Consider the following 15734-nt stretch of genomic DNA (forward strand, 5'->3'; position numbering starts at 1 on the left):
CCCTAACCCTAACCCTAACCCTAACCCTAACCCTAACCCTAACCCTAACCCTAACCCTATCATGCTGTAAGGCGTTGAGCACGTACTTTTACTTCTGGCAGTCTCCGGCACCGGGCACGAGCCGATTCGCGCTTGTTGGAAGACTGAGCTTGACAGCAAGGTAGAGGTCGGTCTCGGTCTGATCAAGCGTGCTATTTCGGGCTCGAGCATACAAGACACATGCTTAGCAGGCTCACCGCTTACGAGGATGCTCCAGCCTTCCAGGTTGAGTCGATGAGGCGTCTTGTCCGCTTCGAGTCCAACTCTAAGGCGTTTGAGCGATGTCTGGGGTTCATGCGTCGAACATTCAGGACTGAACCCTGATCGTGGTTTTGCTCATGTCTACCCCGCACCAGCGATGCGATCGAGCACAAGTGCTGCGAACTGGCCGGTCAGTACCTCGCTGTCCTACTTGCTGTCTCCGTCCGGCTACCTGGAGAGGCGACAAAAGGGGACCGAGGGCAGATCCAACTACAAAAGCAAAGTCAGACGGCAAAAGCATAAAAATAGCCGGGGAAAACGATGGATAATTGTCTATCCGATTCGGTTAAAAGATGGAGTCCAGACCGTTCGGCAAGTGTGGAACAGCTCAAGCTCCGATTCATCTCCGGGAATGATCGAAAGGTGGGGTACGGAAATGACGGTGTAAAAGCTCCGAGTCAGGGTGCAAACGAGAAGAACACCACCTCGACAGTGAACGGCATAAAGGTCACTTGTTGGCTCGCGTTCCTTTTTCACTCTCGCCGACCACCGTCACTTGCAACATCATCCCTACCGTGCCAAGATGTCCACCGAACAAGTTCCACTGTCCGGATTGCCGGCCAACACTCGCCCTGACAAGGCAATCCGCAACAATGGCCCCGTCGACCTTGCGTTGGAACGCTGGCGCATCGTCGAGCTCGCGCAGGGGTGGCCCATGTACCGCGATGCTCGCGAGTGGGAGAACTTCCAATCAATCTTCCATCCCGAGGGCGCCTACGTGTACACCACCTGGACCGGCAAGACGCACATCGACGACTTTGTCGCAGCAAGCAAAGCCAGCATGGAGAATGGCGCGTTCATCATGCACCGCATCCACGGCACTTCGGTCGACATCCTCGACAACCGGGCGATCTGCAAGATGAAGGCTACCATCACCCAGCGCTTCTCGTTGGACGGCGTCGAGGTAGATGCAGAGTCGGACTGCCGCTTCTGCTTCTTCTTTGAACGCTACACTGCTGCTGACGGCACACCTAGTTGGGGTGCCAAGCTCGTCCGTCACTGGTACGAGAAGGACAAATTGATCGCCGTCGACCCTCGCAAGGTGCCACAGCTGGATGATGAGCTGCTGGCCACCTTCCCGAGCGGATACCGCTACCTTGGTTACTGCCAGGAGATCTCAATGAAGGGCAAGACCGACTCGCCACTTAAGGTGAAGCGTGACATGCCAGGTCATCGCGGCCCCGAACACGATGCTCTTTTGCGTGCCGCCAAAACATGGCTCGACGGCGGTATGCCTGACGACCTCAAGTGAGGTCTTGGTATCGCTCAGCAAGCCTTCTGTCTCGCCTTTACATACACGTGTACACATACATATATCGACTCGTTGCAAAATTGATGCGATCGCTACAACATGTTGACCGTTGTGCATGAGAGGGTGTGTGCCGGATTGTCGTGTATGGGCAAAGAAAGCCGCGAGCAGCATAGAGGCCCATTACCGGAAGATTGTGTGTCCCTAACTCCGCTGCTAGGCCAAGCGGAGACCAGTTGGGGATGAAAGACTGGCAGACGCAGTATCCACCGCAGCCGTCCGACGCGAAGCCGCTGGCAGCAGCTCGGAGTTGAACCCCGCTCTTTGCTCGGAGCTAGACGACTCCGAGGGTCCAAATCGACCTTCTTCTTATCCTACTTGAACCCGGATTATCACTCGAGATTACCAACCACTATCGTGTAGCTCGCACATCTCACTGCCTCCCCACAATGCGTTCTTTCCAGCACGAGAGCAAGCCTGCGCGTGTCATCTTTGGCAATGGCACGCTTCAGAGCAAGTTGAAGGAAGAAGTCCAACGGCTGGGCGTGCGTCATGCTCTGGTCCTCAGCACCGGCTTCCAGGCTGATCTGGCCCAAGAGGCCGCCAAGCTGCTCGGAGAAGGCGATACTGCCATCAAGGTATCGATGTACACCAACGCCACTATGCACACGCCGATCGAGGTGACGGAAGAAGCCATGAGCTCTATGGGCGATGCCGACTGTCTGATCGCCTTGGGCGGTGGATCGACCACCGGTCTGTCCAAAGCCATCGCTCTTCGCCGTCCTGGGATGCCGCAGATTGTGGTGCCAACCACCTACGCCGGCTCCGAGGCCACTTCCGTCGTCGGACAAACAGAGAATCGCAAAAAGACCACGGTCAAGAGCAAAGACATCTTGCCTGGTACCATCATTTACGACGTTGGATTGACCTTGACCTTGCCGGCCACGATGACATGCACTTCGGGTCTCAATGCCATTGCTCATGCTGTCGAAGGGCTCTAGTGAGTATCTCCTATTCTTCTGACGCTGTATGCCGCTCGTTGCTGACCGACCGTTCTCTCTGCGCTACAGTGCCACCGATGCTACACCCATCACCGACATGTTTGCCGTGAGGGGAATTCGATCCATGCTGACTGCCTTGGAGACGTTGCAAAAGACGGGTCAAGACGACAGCGAAACCATGCTCGATGCGCGCGCCGATGCCTTGGAAGCTAGCTGGCTCTGCGGCACCACGTTGGGTGCGGTTCACATGGGCCTCCACCACAAGCTGTGCCATACCATGGGCGGCATGTTGAACACGCCTCACGCCGAGACCCACGCAATTCTGTTGCCGTTCACGCTGCTGTACAACTATGGCAGCTTGACCTCAGCACAGAAAGGATGCTTCGGTCAGGCGTTCGATACGCAAGATGGCTTGACCATCGCCCAGCGTCTACGCTCAGCATTGACTAACCAGGCTGGCGTCCCGCTCACGCTGAAGGACATTGGCGTGGCAGAGGAGGATCTGCCCAAGGTGGCTGCACAAGCTGCTTCGGCTCCTTACCCCAATCCTCGACCCTTGGTGGAGGATAAGCTGTTGCTCATGCTGCGCTGCGCCTGGCAGGGCACGTTGGAGAACGCTATCCAAGAGTGATCAATTCGAGGAGCTGCTCTGTCGTTCCCTTCCCGTACGTCCCACAAACCAAACCCCAAGCACTTCAATCAACACGTTAGAAAGTGCGCTTCTCACTCTTCACGAATCTTCGATGTGATCATGTTGCGGACCTGTTGCGAACTTGTTGCGAACCTGTTGTGAATCTGTTGTGTGTGTGATAAGATCGTGGTGTCGAGGTGACAGTTTAACGTACAAAAAGGAGGATCGTGCGCTACGCCTCAAGAGGACTGTGGCTGTTGACTTTGTCTAGCCTCTTCCGCCTCCTGCACGGTGGGAAGTACCAAATCATAGTGACAAAGCCAGAAAGGCTCTTCGTTGCGAATGAAACCCAACTCCTTGGCGCGCGAAGGATCGTGGATCTGCTTCAATTCCAACACCAACGACGTCTTGACGCCAAACACAGCATCCGAATAGAGAAAGTCGTCGCCTTCAAAGTAGAGCGCCGTGGTCAATGGGGCAAATCCAGGTGCGGTGATCTGGAGGTGCAGATGAGCCGGACGAAAAACGTGTCGACCGAGACGTTGAAGTAGTTTGCCGACCGGACCATCGCTCGGAATGGGATAGGGCACAGGGCGAACAGCGCGAAAGTTGTAGACGCCTCCCGGTCCGCTACGAATCCTGCCGCGACAGTCGGCCTTGGTGCGACCGTCATACTGGACGTCGTAGAATCCTTCGGCGTCCGTCTCCCACGTTTCGATCAATGCACCTTCGATGGGCTGACCGTCGAGACCTTTGACCGTTCCCTCTACGTACATGTATTCGCCTTTGCCTTCCGAGGCGATGCTTTCTCCTAGGTTGATTTCGGTGGCGTCTGACGTTTGGAAAGGACCAAGGATGGTGGGCTCCGTTGCGCCTTGTGGCACCTTCTTGGCCTGAGAGTCGACCAACGCAGAGAGACCGAGAATGTCGGATAGCAGGATGAATTCCTGTCGCACCGGAGAGCAAATCTGGCCGACCTCGGTGAGGAACAGCAGCGCGGCCATCCATTCGGCTTCGCTCAGCTTGACCTCACGGGCAAAGTTGTGCAGGTGTTGGACTAAGCTTGCCATAACTTCTTTGAGTCTGACATCGGACGAGCGTGCGTTGCATTGGTGCACGATATCGGTGATGGTGTGCTCGTTGAGATCGATGGGCAAGGTGGGAATGTCTGCCTTGGCAGGTTGCTCCGGCTTGAAGGGCAGCTCGTTCGTCTTGATGGTCATGGTGCTGCGAGTCCGGGGAGAGCGTGATGGTGTGAGCAGGGCAAGGAGGAGCAGAGGTGTACAACATCTGAACCTCCTATCAAGTGACAATCGTTTCAGACCCTGACCGGGGCCAGTTCTTTTCTCCACAATTGATTGGTTCAAGTCCGAGAGGGTCGGAGTTGGTTTGAGACCTTGGCCGCCCGCAACCACGCTAAGCGAGGCGATCAACGCGCCGCGTCGATGGTCGCTCGCTTACCTCGTGGATTTGCTCGTCGCTTCGGCGCCAAGGTTCGGAGGTGAAGCAGAGCCAGGCTCACCGCGTCTTCGTCCGACCCCACACTTCCATCTCCACACTTGACGATCCGAGACTCCTCGCTATACACCCTCGCAGGCAGGAACCAGAAACGATGTCCGAGCGCAGGGGGGTCCATTCATCCCCGGGCGGCAGCCTACCGGTGCCTCCGGATGCACCCGTCAAGAAGAAGAGAAAGTCTCCGGTACGTGCAGGAATGTGGAGAAGGGACAGCTTTAGGGAGGCTGACATCCGTCACTGCGTACTGACTTGCCATCGATCATTCCTCACAGCTACTCTCCAAAGCCAAGTCGTGTATTGGATGTCGCAATGCCAAGCTGCGCTGTAATATGGAGTGGCCATGCTCCAATTGCGTGCGACGAGGTCTAGCCCACGAGTGTCCAGGATTCGTCCCACACGAGCCACGAGCTAAGTCTGTCGAACAAGGGCAGCATGTATCCTTCGACCAGGCGCATTCGCTGGCTTCCTTGGCTTCTCTCGCCCATACAGCAACGGAAGAGTCTCGTCACGAAAGCGTAGCGCCGGGCGAGGCGGATGCTCACGATGGGCTGGCGTCGTCGCCGGTGCGAGGGCAAGTTGCGGTCACCACCCGCGGCGATTCCAATTCGCTTGGCGGATGGCCTCAATACTATGGCCAGTCGGCCCACAGCAGCTATCTCGCAGCGAGCTTCTCGCCGCCACCTCCGGCACCGCCGTCGGCACCATCAGCAGCTGCTGCGTCCAACGACAGATCAAAACCGCCCAGCTCGAAACGAGCTCGCAGAGCGGAAGAGGATTCATGGGTGCAGCTCGACACAGACTATCAATATTTCTTGGACCATGTCCAGGACGGCATGAACGAGTCCATTCTGAAAGACTTCAAAGCATCCATCGCATGGATGTATTGCCCAATCGAAGCGTCAAAGTGCAGGTCGGTGTTCGATGGAGCCGAGCCGGACACTCTGGCGCTGCGACTTGTTATCAAGGTCGTCGTGTTCGCATGGCAGACAGCGGTTCTCAAGTACCATCCCGCAGGCTCCGAGCGCATCGGAGAAGTGGCGCTGCAGCAATGCTGGAGGGCACTGGATAAGGCAGACTGGAGCCGAAGTAATTCCCTGGTAGTACAACAAGCGTTGTTCCTGCTCTGCATCTTCCTGCTTAATTTTGACGGTGGGCAAATGTCCGAGAGGTTCTCATCGGTCTTTGGCATTTGCGTGGCCAAGGCCATCGAGTCGGGCCTCTACACTGATGCCAAGGTGGGTCAAGACGACGATCAGACTATTGAGCGTCAGCGGCAGAGGCTCTTCTGGGAACTTTACTCTTTGGACGCCTTCCGTTCGCTAGCCTACTGCCGACCGTGCTTCTTCCAAGACTCCACCATCTCAGCAGCGAAGCCGAGCGTGCTGACCGACGACGATGCGTTCCACGCCATCAAGTACGAGAATGCGCAGATCATCAATCGGTTCATGTCGCACCACCTTTACTCGGTTCGCACCGACTTCCAGAAAACCGTCGATCTCGATCATCAGGTCCGTCAGCTGTTCGAACACATCCCGCCGCACCTGCGTGTACGTCGAGCCAATCGGATCAGTAGCGGACAACACCAGAGCATTCGACAGATGCTGCAGGGCTGCACCATCGCGCTCAACATCCACCAAACCCTGCTCACGCTCTACCGACCCTGGTTTGTCTCCAACACGCTGGCAGAGGCGCAAGGGAAGGGCGATCGACACTCAGCGCAGTACCAGCGTGCCAAGCTCTGCATTGGCGAATCGGCTAGCGCCATGATCGATCTGTGCAGCCGCGCCTACGCTGTCGATCCGCAGACGACGATGCATTGGGCATTCTTCCTGCACCACACCTTCAATGCCGGCGTCTGTCGTGCCATACAGGCTATCTACGGCCACGCAAGCGATCCTCTCTCCTACACTGCTGTGGACGATGTAGATGAGGCCATAGCGCTGCTGGACATGACGCAAGAGCACGGTTGTGGTCAAATGTGGCGGCCCAGGGCGCATGTCCTGAGGAAGCTGCGTCAGCGAATCGACAAGGTCTACAACGGAGCGGCACGCAACACTGGCGGAGAGCGGTCGCGTCGAGCCAGCTACTTTAGCCTGCTGGGTGCCACCGTGCCGCTTGAGCCGGCGCAATCCTCAACGGGCACTGATCAGCAACAGCTGCAGCCCGAGGCAGAGTCGTCCTCGACTTCCCTTCTCACCAGCCACGATCTTGCCTCGGCCACGCCGGACGATGCTGCCTCCTCTTCGGGATGGCTCGATCTGCTCAACGCGGACGCCTTCACGCTCTCTATGGCTGATCTGTGGAACGTGGAAGGCCTGCCGTCCATGGGCCTACCTGCCAATGCCGATCAACACGCAGACGCAGCGTGGTCCACGCCTCTACATCAGTAGACACCGACAAAGTCTCAATATACCCGCACGCACTCATGTACTACACCGGAAAGGAAATGCGATTGAAAAGACCTCGTTACACTGACAGAGGTTCGGGGATACCGTTCGCGTTGAGCTCGTCTCGAGTTGCGGCCTGCTTCCACAACTCTTGCTGTGCTGTCCGTGCCTGGCCGTCGGTCAGTTCAATGCCGCTAAACAGACGCCAGACCGTCTGAACCTGTTCGGCGATGACGTGGATGCCTTCGATCACGCGCCACCCGTGCGTCTGTGCCGAGAGGAAGGTGCGGGTGATTCGAGGCTTGTAAGCCATTTCCAATAAGATCCCCTTGGTCCCGGTCAATACCGTTTCCAGGACTGCGCTTGCACGTTTCTCCGCCTCAGACTTGGGCTCTAGGTCGGGGACACAGCTTACAGCCAGCAGCGATGGCGGCTGCGTCGTTCCAGTTGCTTGCGAGACAACCCGCTGAGCCTCCTCGACGGTGCGAAGGTGCTCGATGGTAGGAACCTGCATCGACACGGAAGTGAATCCTTTCTGCACGTCGCGAACCAGGGCTTTGACCTCGTCGTCATCGCGGTTGATGATGAAGATGGTCTGGCACCCCAGCTTGGTCAAGGCGTAAGCAGCCGCGCGGCTTGCGCCTCCTGCTCCAACGATCAAGCCTTGCCACCCACTTGCACCCTGCGCTGAAATTTGCACACCTTGACGAGCCATTTCCTTCTGCAATGGTCGCAAGATACCGATCCAATCGGTGTTGGCACCCAGTAGCTGGCCGTCTCTCTGGTAGATGTTGTTGATGGCACCGATCGCCTGAGCTGCTCGGTCGACCTCATCCACCGCGTCCAGGAGTTGGATCTTCAATGGCATCGTAGGCACGCAGCCCTTGAAGTCGGCTCTACGGATGTACTTCAACGCCTCTTCCTTGGTCTGCACATCGAGATTGCTGAAATGCCATTTCGAGCCGATCTGCTGAGCGACAGAATTGTGGATCACGGGAGCCATGGCATGGCTGACACCGGTACCGACCAGGTAAAGTTGGCCGGCGTCCTGGATGGATGGAGGAGCACCTTCGTCTTGAGCGGGGATTGAGCCCATTTTGGAGATAGCGATCGTTGATGGGGAGCAGATCGAGGTGATGTTGAGGAACAGAAGGCTGCTCCAAGATACCATGCCCTTGATAGCTTTTATTGCCGGGTTAGTCTCAGATTCCGCGTTCTGTACCACCTTCGATCCGGCTTCGTAGTCGGAGTTGGGGCGCCGTTCGCCACTACAGTGTATGTGGACGAGAAGCCGGCCGGCGTTGATGGATTTCAGCGACGCGGGATCCCCAAACTCCGATGCAAGTCTGAGACCCTGCCCCGTATGGCAGGCCCTGCATCGGACTTGAACACTTCGTCGTATTCCTGCCCGAGCCTGACGCCGGACCACAACCCCAGGCTGCATCTCGGGGCAGAAGATTCTTCCATCTCGGCTCGGCAATTCGCAACATGGGGAAAACCCTCATCCGAATCGCACCATCATGTTTCCCTGCTTTACCTCCATCCTTCTAGATTGTAACCATGTCGGCCTCTTCAAACGCTGACCGTCCCACTGTCCTCGTAAGCCATGAAAGTCCCTTCGATGGAATCGAGTATAGCTCTCGATGCTGACCGCGCTTTTGTCGTGTGTACACAGCTCATCAATGGACCTAACCTCAACCTTCTGGGCACGCGTGAGCCAGAAAAGTATGGGAGTCAAACCCTATCCGATGTGATCACTCAGTGCCAAAGTACGTGCACCGAGCTTGGGCTTCACCTCGAGACATTCCAGTCAAACCACGAAGGCCACATCATCGATCGAATCCATGCCGTGCTGGGTCGTGCTCAATCGACCTTCTTGGTCATGAATCCCGGGGCTTTTACTCATACCTCGGTGGCGATTCGTGATGCCATCAGCGGTGTACAGGTGCCAGTGATCGAGGTCCACATCACCAATGTGCACAAGCGCGAAGCGTTCCGCCATCACTCTTACATTTCCGACATCGCCGTTGGTGTCGTGGCTGGCTTCGGTACCTATGGCTATGAAGCGGCCATCCGTCTGGCGGCTCAACATCTCCTTCCCTCATCCAACAAGGTCTAGAAGCATTTCGGCGCATGTGGTTGTCTCCCTGGATCGTAAAGTCGTTCTCAATCACCTGTACAAATCATGTTCAGCTATTGCATGGCATTTCATTCTCTTGCGACCGGTGAAACTATTTGTGTCCGTCATCCAGCAGCATTTCCTGACACCGACGCCATCCAGCCATGGCTCGTTGCGCGTTGCGGAGGGGAATGGTCTTATCGGCATTTTTGAGTTCCGCATTCATCACTTCGGCGCTGACAATTCCTTGGAAGCCAATGTCTTCGAAGATGACTCGCAGCAAGGGCAACAGGGGCAGGTAGCCTTCACCGGCAAAGTTGCGGCAGGACCTGTTCCATGCCATCTTGCTGTTCGCATGCATGGTCGGGTCGAATAAGGCATGGTCGATGGTCAAGGGCGGCGTCATACGTTCAGCATCGCCGATCTGAATGTAGAATACCTTCTGTCGATTGAGCGTTTGCTTGGCTTGATGACCAGCAAAGGTTGTTCGCAGATCGTCGAGACACTTTTGAAGACGAAGCTCTCCATCGTACAGCACGCCACTCTCGCTTGCAGGATCCGCCCAACATTCTCCGAGGATCTGGAACGTGTCAAGCACGATGCCAAAGTTGGGCAAATCGACCGCCTCGACCTCCTTCCAAGCATCCTGCCATCGGCTGGTCCATGCACCGAAGGCCATGGCCTCGTAGGCGAAACGGATCGGAGGTTTGCCCTGTCCTTGTCGTCCCGTCAGGCCTGCCTCGGCTATGGCACGCAGATCCGCTACCACCACCTCGGAATTGCCGAGTGAGATCTTTTTAAACATCATTGAAGGCACCTGAATGACGTCGGTGCCCAAGATATCGGCTACCTCGAACCAGAGAGGCAGCACGTCTTGCACGCGTCGATCACGCTCTTGACGGTCACGCAGGCCCACGTAGTTGAGCCACGGCTGGAGTGCGACGATGCGGACTTGGTGACTGTCACAAAGCTGTCGTATGTACTGCGCACCTGCCAGTAGCTCTTCATTAGAAGGCAGTTGCTCGATCGATTTGTTGACCAGTCGTAGCGAAGCGACACGAAGGCATTCGTAGAAAATCTCGATGCCGTCGAATCGTTCTGCCGCAGCAGCAGCCACCTTTTCTTCGATACTCTGCGCATCAGCATAGCCCAACGAAGCGCTCATGACGGCTTGCGGCATAGCCTTGAGTCGATCGGCAAAAGACAAGATGGCATCGTCCGAAGACTGCAAAGCCGAGCTCGAGGCAGCCAGCTGGCGCATCTTGTCGCGGACCTGGCTCTGAGGGATCGAGGCGAACAAGGACGAGTCAGTGCCCAGCCAGATTCGCCATTGTTCGATCAGTTGGGCACCCAGTACCTCGATGCCGGAGATGGTGTGCCATCCGTCAGCTCGCGCCGTACGAATGATCGAGGTCACCAGCGGTTTGAAACACATGTCGATCAGCATGCACGGGCTAGTCTGAGCCTGGTGCCGATGCAGACGACCGACCAGAAGGAGATCCAGGACCGCGTACATTACGTCCTCTGCTGCGGTCTTGCCCTCTGTTGCCGTCGGCGTTGCCTGACGGGTCATGGCGGCATCGGGAATGCAACTGACGGCCAACGAAGGGGTGATGCCTTGGTCGAGTAGTCGTTGAGCGTGCGCCACGGAAGCGACATGGAAGACACATTCCGACAGCGGGAACTTGCCGCCCTGTGCCTGAACTGCAGCCTGCATGTCGTCGATCATTGCTTTGACGGCGGTCGCCGAGCGAGCCACGACCAGAACGCAAGGACAGTGAAGCATGAAGACCATGGCCCAGATCGCGGCACGCGCCGCACCACCGGAGCCAATGACCAGACCGATTCGTTGCGGGATGCGTCGCAGCATAGCATCTTTTTCTAGAAACACTTGCGCGATGCCGGCCGCGTCCGTGTTGTGACCGTGGTATTGAGGCGATGCGTTCGATGACCCTTTGACCAAGCTGATTGTGTTGACGGCACCGATTGCCTTGGCATCGTCGGCGATGTGATCCAGCCGCGTCATGATGGTCGATTTGAAAGGCATCGTGATGGCACCGAATCCAAAGTCGGCGCTTTGAATGTGCTGCCACACTTGCTCCTCTTCGGCATATTCGCCATGTGTGAAAGTCCACGGCAAGCCAAGCAGCTGAGCCACGAAGGTGTGCACCGCCGGTCCAACGCTGTGTTTGATCGGAAAGCCAAAAGTGGCGCCGCGAAGCGGCTCGCCGATTCGGTTGAGCAGTGACATGGTTGAGAGATGAGGGAGCGGATGCAGGATTGGTACCAAGATGAGAGTAGCACCATAAGAAGCCGCCTGCTTATGTCGGTTCGGCGAAATCGGTGGAAGGAGTCGAAACAGGATTCGAGCTTAGACGTGTGGGGTTTCAGGTCCGATTCATGTCCGGGTCGTTTGAGGGTCGAGTCCGATGTGGTCTGAGCGACGTGAACTCGCTGCCTCGTCGGTCTCGCACGGAACTCCACAAGAACGGGCATCTTGGGACCGACATTTGTCGTCGGAAGCACACTCGCACACGATCACCAACAGGCAAATTCTGTCGGAAAGGAATCGGTTGTAGAATTCTGTCGAAGCGCGATCAACGTAGTGAAGCATTCAAAAGGACATGGGATGTGATTTTCTACACCTTGATATCCAGCATGGCCTTTGCCATGTCACGGGCCCTTTCCTCGACCTCTGAGCCCAAAGGACCTTCGTCACCGGCCTTGACCGCAAACGGTATGGGATCAAAGCTTTCCTTGCCGTCTGCAAAGGCTTTTGCTGTTGCGGCCCACATCCTTGCTTGCGCAAGACCTTGTTCCACCATTGCTTCCACACCGCCAATAGAGAACCATCCCAGCGATGCCGCCATAGTGAGAAGAGGAGTCTGGCGTGGCTTGTAGCACATGTCCAGGAACGGACGCTTCGCGGGCAGAGGCAACGGAACGAGTGTCTCGCCACTCGACTCTGTCGACGTTGCAGGAGTGTGGGCATGAGACGAAGCGGGTGGGGGAGCGGTCGAGAAGAACTTTTCGGCAAGCGTGTAGACCATCTTTTCCGAGTCTGTTTGCGGAGTGAAAGCTGGAATGGCGCCTACAGCACAGGCGATCGGCCCAACTTGTCCATCCTGTCGCTTCTTCTCTTCTGCCTCCCAGGCCTCGACCGAGCGAAGAGGACGAAGATCGAGGGAGGCACCGAAATGATCGACGACTGCCTGTGTCTCTTCAGCATCCCGATTGAGGAGGTAGATGGGCGAGAGGCCAAGCTGAGAGACAGCATAGACCGCTGACCTGCAGGTTCCGCCCGAGCCAATGATAAAAGCGGAGCAGGTCTTTCCCTGTTCGTTCTTCGGGAAGACGAATCGAGCCTTGTACGGTAATCGAGGATCCAGGTACTTTGTGATTCGGTCTTCTTTGTTCATGTCTGCGATGCCTCTGAGAAGAGCGTGAGCAATGCCGAGATAATCGGTGTTGGTGCCAATCATCTTTCTCGGCTTGCCGGCGGACTGAGGTGTGGGCACGATCGTGTTGACAGTCTGCGTTGCTTTTCCTGCTTCGCTGAGCTCGTCGATCACGTACTTCGAGCCGAGGTTCGCAGTGACAGCAACTTTGAGCGGCATAGTGACCCCAGCGCCGGCAAAGAGAGGGTCGTCTCGAACGAGTGATCGAAAATGAGCAGCATCGATGCTTTCGGTGTCTTGGAGCGAGTAGGTTGGGTGAAAGCTCTGAGATTCGGATCCAGGAAAGGCGATTGGCTCGATGGACTGCAGCATCAGGTTCTGGAACGCAGGACTGGCAGAGTGGGAGATCGGGTAGCCAAAGAGATAGTAGCGCCGAGCAGAAGCTGCGATTTGATCGGGCGTTGGATGAGGCGGTGGTGTTGCCACTGCCTTCGTCGAGCTAGGGCTTGGTTTGGCCGTGGTGGCGACGTCTGAGCCGCCTGTAGCGTTGGCGGCAGTGTTCTCGATCGACATCTTGGACTGGACTGCTTGCGATGTTGGAGGTTTGCGACGAGGTGATCGGCTAAGGTGGTCGCTGTACTCCAGCAAAATTGAAGGTCAAATGTACCAAATATTACACACGAGCATTTTCGAAGCGAGACTTTAGGGCTCGATGCGAGATGGCTTCTCAACGATTCAAATCCGACTGTAGGGGACACCCAAAACCGCAACAGTCGACATAGCCAATCGCCGAGCTTGCAGCTGAACCCCGCGTGATGCGGTACTGAGTGACCCACATTCATCTCCGATGCAGCCTTCGGCTATCCGCTCGCGTGGCACACAGAACGCGGGGTTAACCGGTGCGCCAGCGTTAGTGCCCATACGGAGGTGAAGCGGATTTGATGGCCGGTCAACATGTTGTCTGCGCTCCTCGGCAAAACGACGCGGGACAACATCTGCTGATTTCCAATTCGCCACGCTTTGCGAAGGGCCTAGGCGGTGTTTCGTTGCTTTCCGCGTCGTACGAGGCGTCCAGGAAGAGTGTCCATTTGATCTCCGAGAAATCTGTCGCCGTCTTGGGCCTCGAACCGGTCAATCAGGAACGCGGGAGAGGTGCAGCAGAAACTTGCACGACACGAAAGCAAAGTACCGCATGATGGTCATGCTTCTACAGCACTTTTACAGCAGTCTGGGGCACCTCGGACAACAAACGAGACGTTGCGGGGTGCGGGGGCCCCACCTGCATGACCTCGGTATCGCATGGCAGATGCTACCCCGCCTCGTAGCTTCGTGAGGCATATAAGCCCCAGACGTCCATTGATTCAGAACCCCCCCATGCCCTCGTCCCACATCGACTCCCTCCCTTCTCCTCCCTTTCACCCCCTCTACTCTCCTCCCGCACGAGACTGTTGCGCTTCTTCAAGATGGGTATTCTCAGCAGGGTCGAAGACAGGCCGACGCCCAAGGCCATCTACAACTGGCGTCTCTGGGCTCTGGCCTATCTCGCCTCGTTTGCCTCGATCATGATTGGCTATGATTCCGCCTTCGTCGGAGGTACGCTTGCGCTGCCTTCATTCGTCAAGTCATTCGGCAAGCTCAATGCCAACGTTTCCGGTAACCTGGTGTCCACCTACCAGGCCGGTGCTTTCTTCGGCTCTTTCCTTGGTCACCCTCTGGGTCACTTCCTCGGCCGCAAGAAGGGTCTCTTCATCACCGCCCTGGTCTTTAGCATCGGCGCCGCCATCATGTGTGTCGCTTCACCCGCGACGCACCTCACTCCTATCTTTGTTGGTCGAGCCATTGCCGGAATCGCGATTGGCGCTGCGTCCAACTTGACCCCCATGTACATTTCGGAGATCGCGCCTGCTCCTGCACGTGGTCAGGTGATCGGCCTCTGGGAGATCGGATGGCAGACCGGTGGAATCGTCGGCTTCTTCATCAACTACGGTGTCATCCAGACGGTCCCCTCGAGCGTCAAGCAGTGGCGCATCCCCTTTGCCGTCCAGCTGATCCCCGGTGGTATGTTCCTCATCGCCTGCCTCTTCCTCGTCGAATCTCCCCGCTGGCTGCTCTCCAAGGGCCGAACCGAGGAGGCTCGCAAGAATCTGGCCTACATTCGCCACCTCCCAGTCGACCACCCTTACTTTGTCGAGGAATTCAACGAGATGAGCTATGCGATTGAGCAGACCAACAATGCTGCCGGTGGCAATGGGTACTGGGCCCCCTTCCGCTACCTCTTTGCTCGCAAGCACCTCGTCAAGCGACTCGCCTTCGGCTCCTCGCTCTTCATTTTCCAAAACGGCACCGGCATCAACGCTATCAACTACTACTCGCCAACTGTATTCAAGTCGCTCGGCATCGTCGGAACATCCACTGGTCTTCTCTCGACAGGTATCTTCGGTGTCATCAAGATGATCGGATCCGCGTGCTTCATCTTGTTCCTCGTCGAAACAGTGGGACGACGACGCCTCTTGATGATCTCGTCGAGTGGAGGTGCTCTTGCCATGTTCTACCTGGCCGGTTACATCGCCATCGCTAAGCCTGCCCAGCACAAGAAGGCTAACATTGACTCCGCTGGCACCTCGGCCCTCGTCTTCTTCTACATCTGGACCTCCTTCTACTCTTTCGGATGGAACCCGCTCCCTTGGGTGTACGGCTCGGAAGCCTTCGACAACACCGCACGTCCTGTTGCACAGATCTTCATGGCTGCAAGCAACTGGCTCTACAACTTTGTCATCTCGCAGGCTACGCCGCACATGTTCATCAAGATGGGCTACGGAGTGTACCTCTTCTTCGCCTCGTGCATGGTCATCAGCGTCGTTTGGGTCTTCTTCCTCATGCCTGAAACCAAGGGTATCCCGGTCGAAGAGATGGACAACCTTCACGAGAAGCGTCCCATCCGCCACGCCAACAAGCTCGTCCACGAAGAGCTGCGAATCAAGGCAGCAGAGCGAAGTGGACAGGCGGTCCTGAACGCCTACCCGTCCGACGACGCTGCCAGCAGTGACGAGGACAAATCTGGTATGAACGAAGTCAAGCTCAACACTGCTTGAGTTGAGTATCGTCTCTATCGAACACACATGGTTTCTTCG

The 15734-nt window shown here is 56.6% G+C and overlaps 10 protein-coding genes across 10 annotated transcripts; 6 read left to right on the forward strand and 4 right to left on the reverse strand.

The window, feature by feature from the left end:
• Positions 1 to 823: 823 nt before the first annotated feature.
• On the forward strand, positions 824 to 1552 carry PHSY_006091 (pathogenesis associated protein Pep2; the record flags this gene model as incomplete). The annotated part of the gene is made up of 1 exon (XM_012336694.1): positions 824 to 1552. The coding sequence occupies one exon, from the start codon at positions 824 to 826 to the stop codon at positions 1550 to 1552; it is 729 nt and encodes a 242-aa protein (XP_012192084.1).
• A 446-nt stretch (positions 1553 to 1998) lies between these two features.
• Positions 1999 to 2550, forward strand: PHSY_006092 (maleylacetate reductase; the record flags this gene model as incomplete). The annotated part of the gene is made up of 1 exon (XM_012336695.1): positions 1999 to 2550. The coding sequence occupies one exon, from the start codon at positions 1999 to 2001 to the stop codon at positions 2548 to 2550; it is 552 nt and encodes a 183-aa protein (XP_012192085.1).
• A 28-nt stretch (positions 2551 to 2578) lies between these two features.
• PHSY_006093 (alcohol dehydrogenase) lies at positions 2579 to 3181 on the forward strand (the record flags this gene model as incomplete). Its single annotated transcript, XM_012336696.1, has 1 exon — positions 2579 to 3181. One exon carries the CDS (start codon positions 2579 to 2581, stop codon positions 3179 to 3181), a length of 603 nt encoding a protein of 200 aa, XP_012192086.1.
• Positions 3182 to 3420: 239 nt separating this feature from the next.
• On the reverse strand, positions 3421 to 4404 carry PHSY_006094 (catechol dioxygenase; the record flags this gene model as incomplete). Its single annotated transcript, XM_012336697.1, has 1 exon — positions 3421 to 4404. One exon carries the CDS (start codon positions 4402 to 4404, stop codon positions 3421 to 3423), a length of 984 nt encoding a protein of 327 aa, XP_012192087.1.
• A 222-nt stretch (positions 4405 to 4626) lies between these two features.
• Positions 4627 to 7089, forward strand: PHSY_006095 (hypothetical protein; the record flags this gene model as incomplete). Its single annotated transcript, XM_012336698.1, has 3 exons — positions 4627 to 4682; positions 4778 to 4883; positions 4972 to 7089. The coding sequence occupies 3 exons, from the start codon at positions 4627 to 4629 to the stop codon at positions 7087 to 7089; spliced, it is 2280 nt and encodes a 759-aa protein (XP_012192088.1).
• A 76-nt stretch (positions 7090 to 7165) lies between these two features.
• On the reverse strand, positions 7166 to 8530 carry PHSY_006096 (hypothetical protein; the record flags this gene model as incomplete). Its single annotated transcript, XM_012336699.1, has 1 exon — positions 7166 to 8530. The coding sequence occupies one exon, from the start codon at positions 8528 to 8530 to the stop codon at positions 7166 to 7168; it is 1365 nt and encodes a 454-aa protein (XP_012192089.1).
• Positions 8531 to 8692: 162 nt separating this feature from the next.
• On the forward strand, positions 8693 to 9205 carry PHSY_006097 (catabolic 3-dehydroquinase; the record flags this gene model as incomplete). The annotated part of the gene is made up of 1 exon (XM_012336700.1): positions 8693 to 9205. One exon carries the CDS (start codon positions 8693 to 8695, stop codon positions 9203 to 9205), a length of 513 nt encoding a protein of 170 aa, XP_012192090.1.
• A 112-nt stretch (positions 9206 to 9317) lies between these two features.
• Positions 9318 to 11456, reverse strand: PHSY_006098 (4-hydroxyphenylpyruvate dioxygenase; the record flags this gene model as incomplete). The annotated part of the gene is made up of 1 exon (XM_012336701.1): positions 9318 to 11456. The coding sequence occupies one exon, from the start codon at positions 11454 to 11456 to the stop codon at positions 9318 to 9320; it is 2139 nt and encodes a 712-aa protein (XP_012192091.1).
• A 136-nt stretch (positions 11457 to 11592) lies between these two features.
• On the reverse strand, positions 11593 to 13176 carry PHSY_006099 (hypothetical protein; the record flags this gene model as incomplete). Its single annotated transcript, XM_012336702.1, has 2 exons — positions 11593 to 11760; positions 11851 to 13176. 2 exons carry the CDS (start codon positions 13174 to 13176, stop codon positions 11593 to 11595), a joined length of 1494 nt encoding a protein of 497 aa, XP_012192092.1.
• An 890-nt stretch (positions 13177 to 14066) lies between these two features.
• Positions 14067 to 15695, forward strand: PHSY_006100 (quinate permease; the record flags this gene model as incomplete). Its single annotated transcript, XM_012336703.1, has 1 exon — positions 14067 to 15695. One exon carries the CDS (start codon positions 14067 to 14069, stop codon positions 15693 to 15695), a length of 1629 nt encoding a protein of 542 aa, XP_012192093.1.
• Between the last annotated feature and the right edge of the window lie 39 nt (positions 15696 to 15734).

This window comes from Pseudozyma hubeiensis (assembly GCF_000403515.1).
Source record: "Pseudozyma hubeiensis SY62 DNA, scaffold: PHS58, whole genome shotgun sequence".
NCBI lineage: Eukaryota > Fungi > Basidiomycota > Ustilaginomycetes > Ustilaginales > Ustilaginaceae > Pseudozyma > Pseudozyma hubeiensis.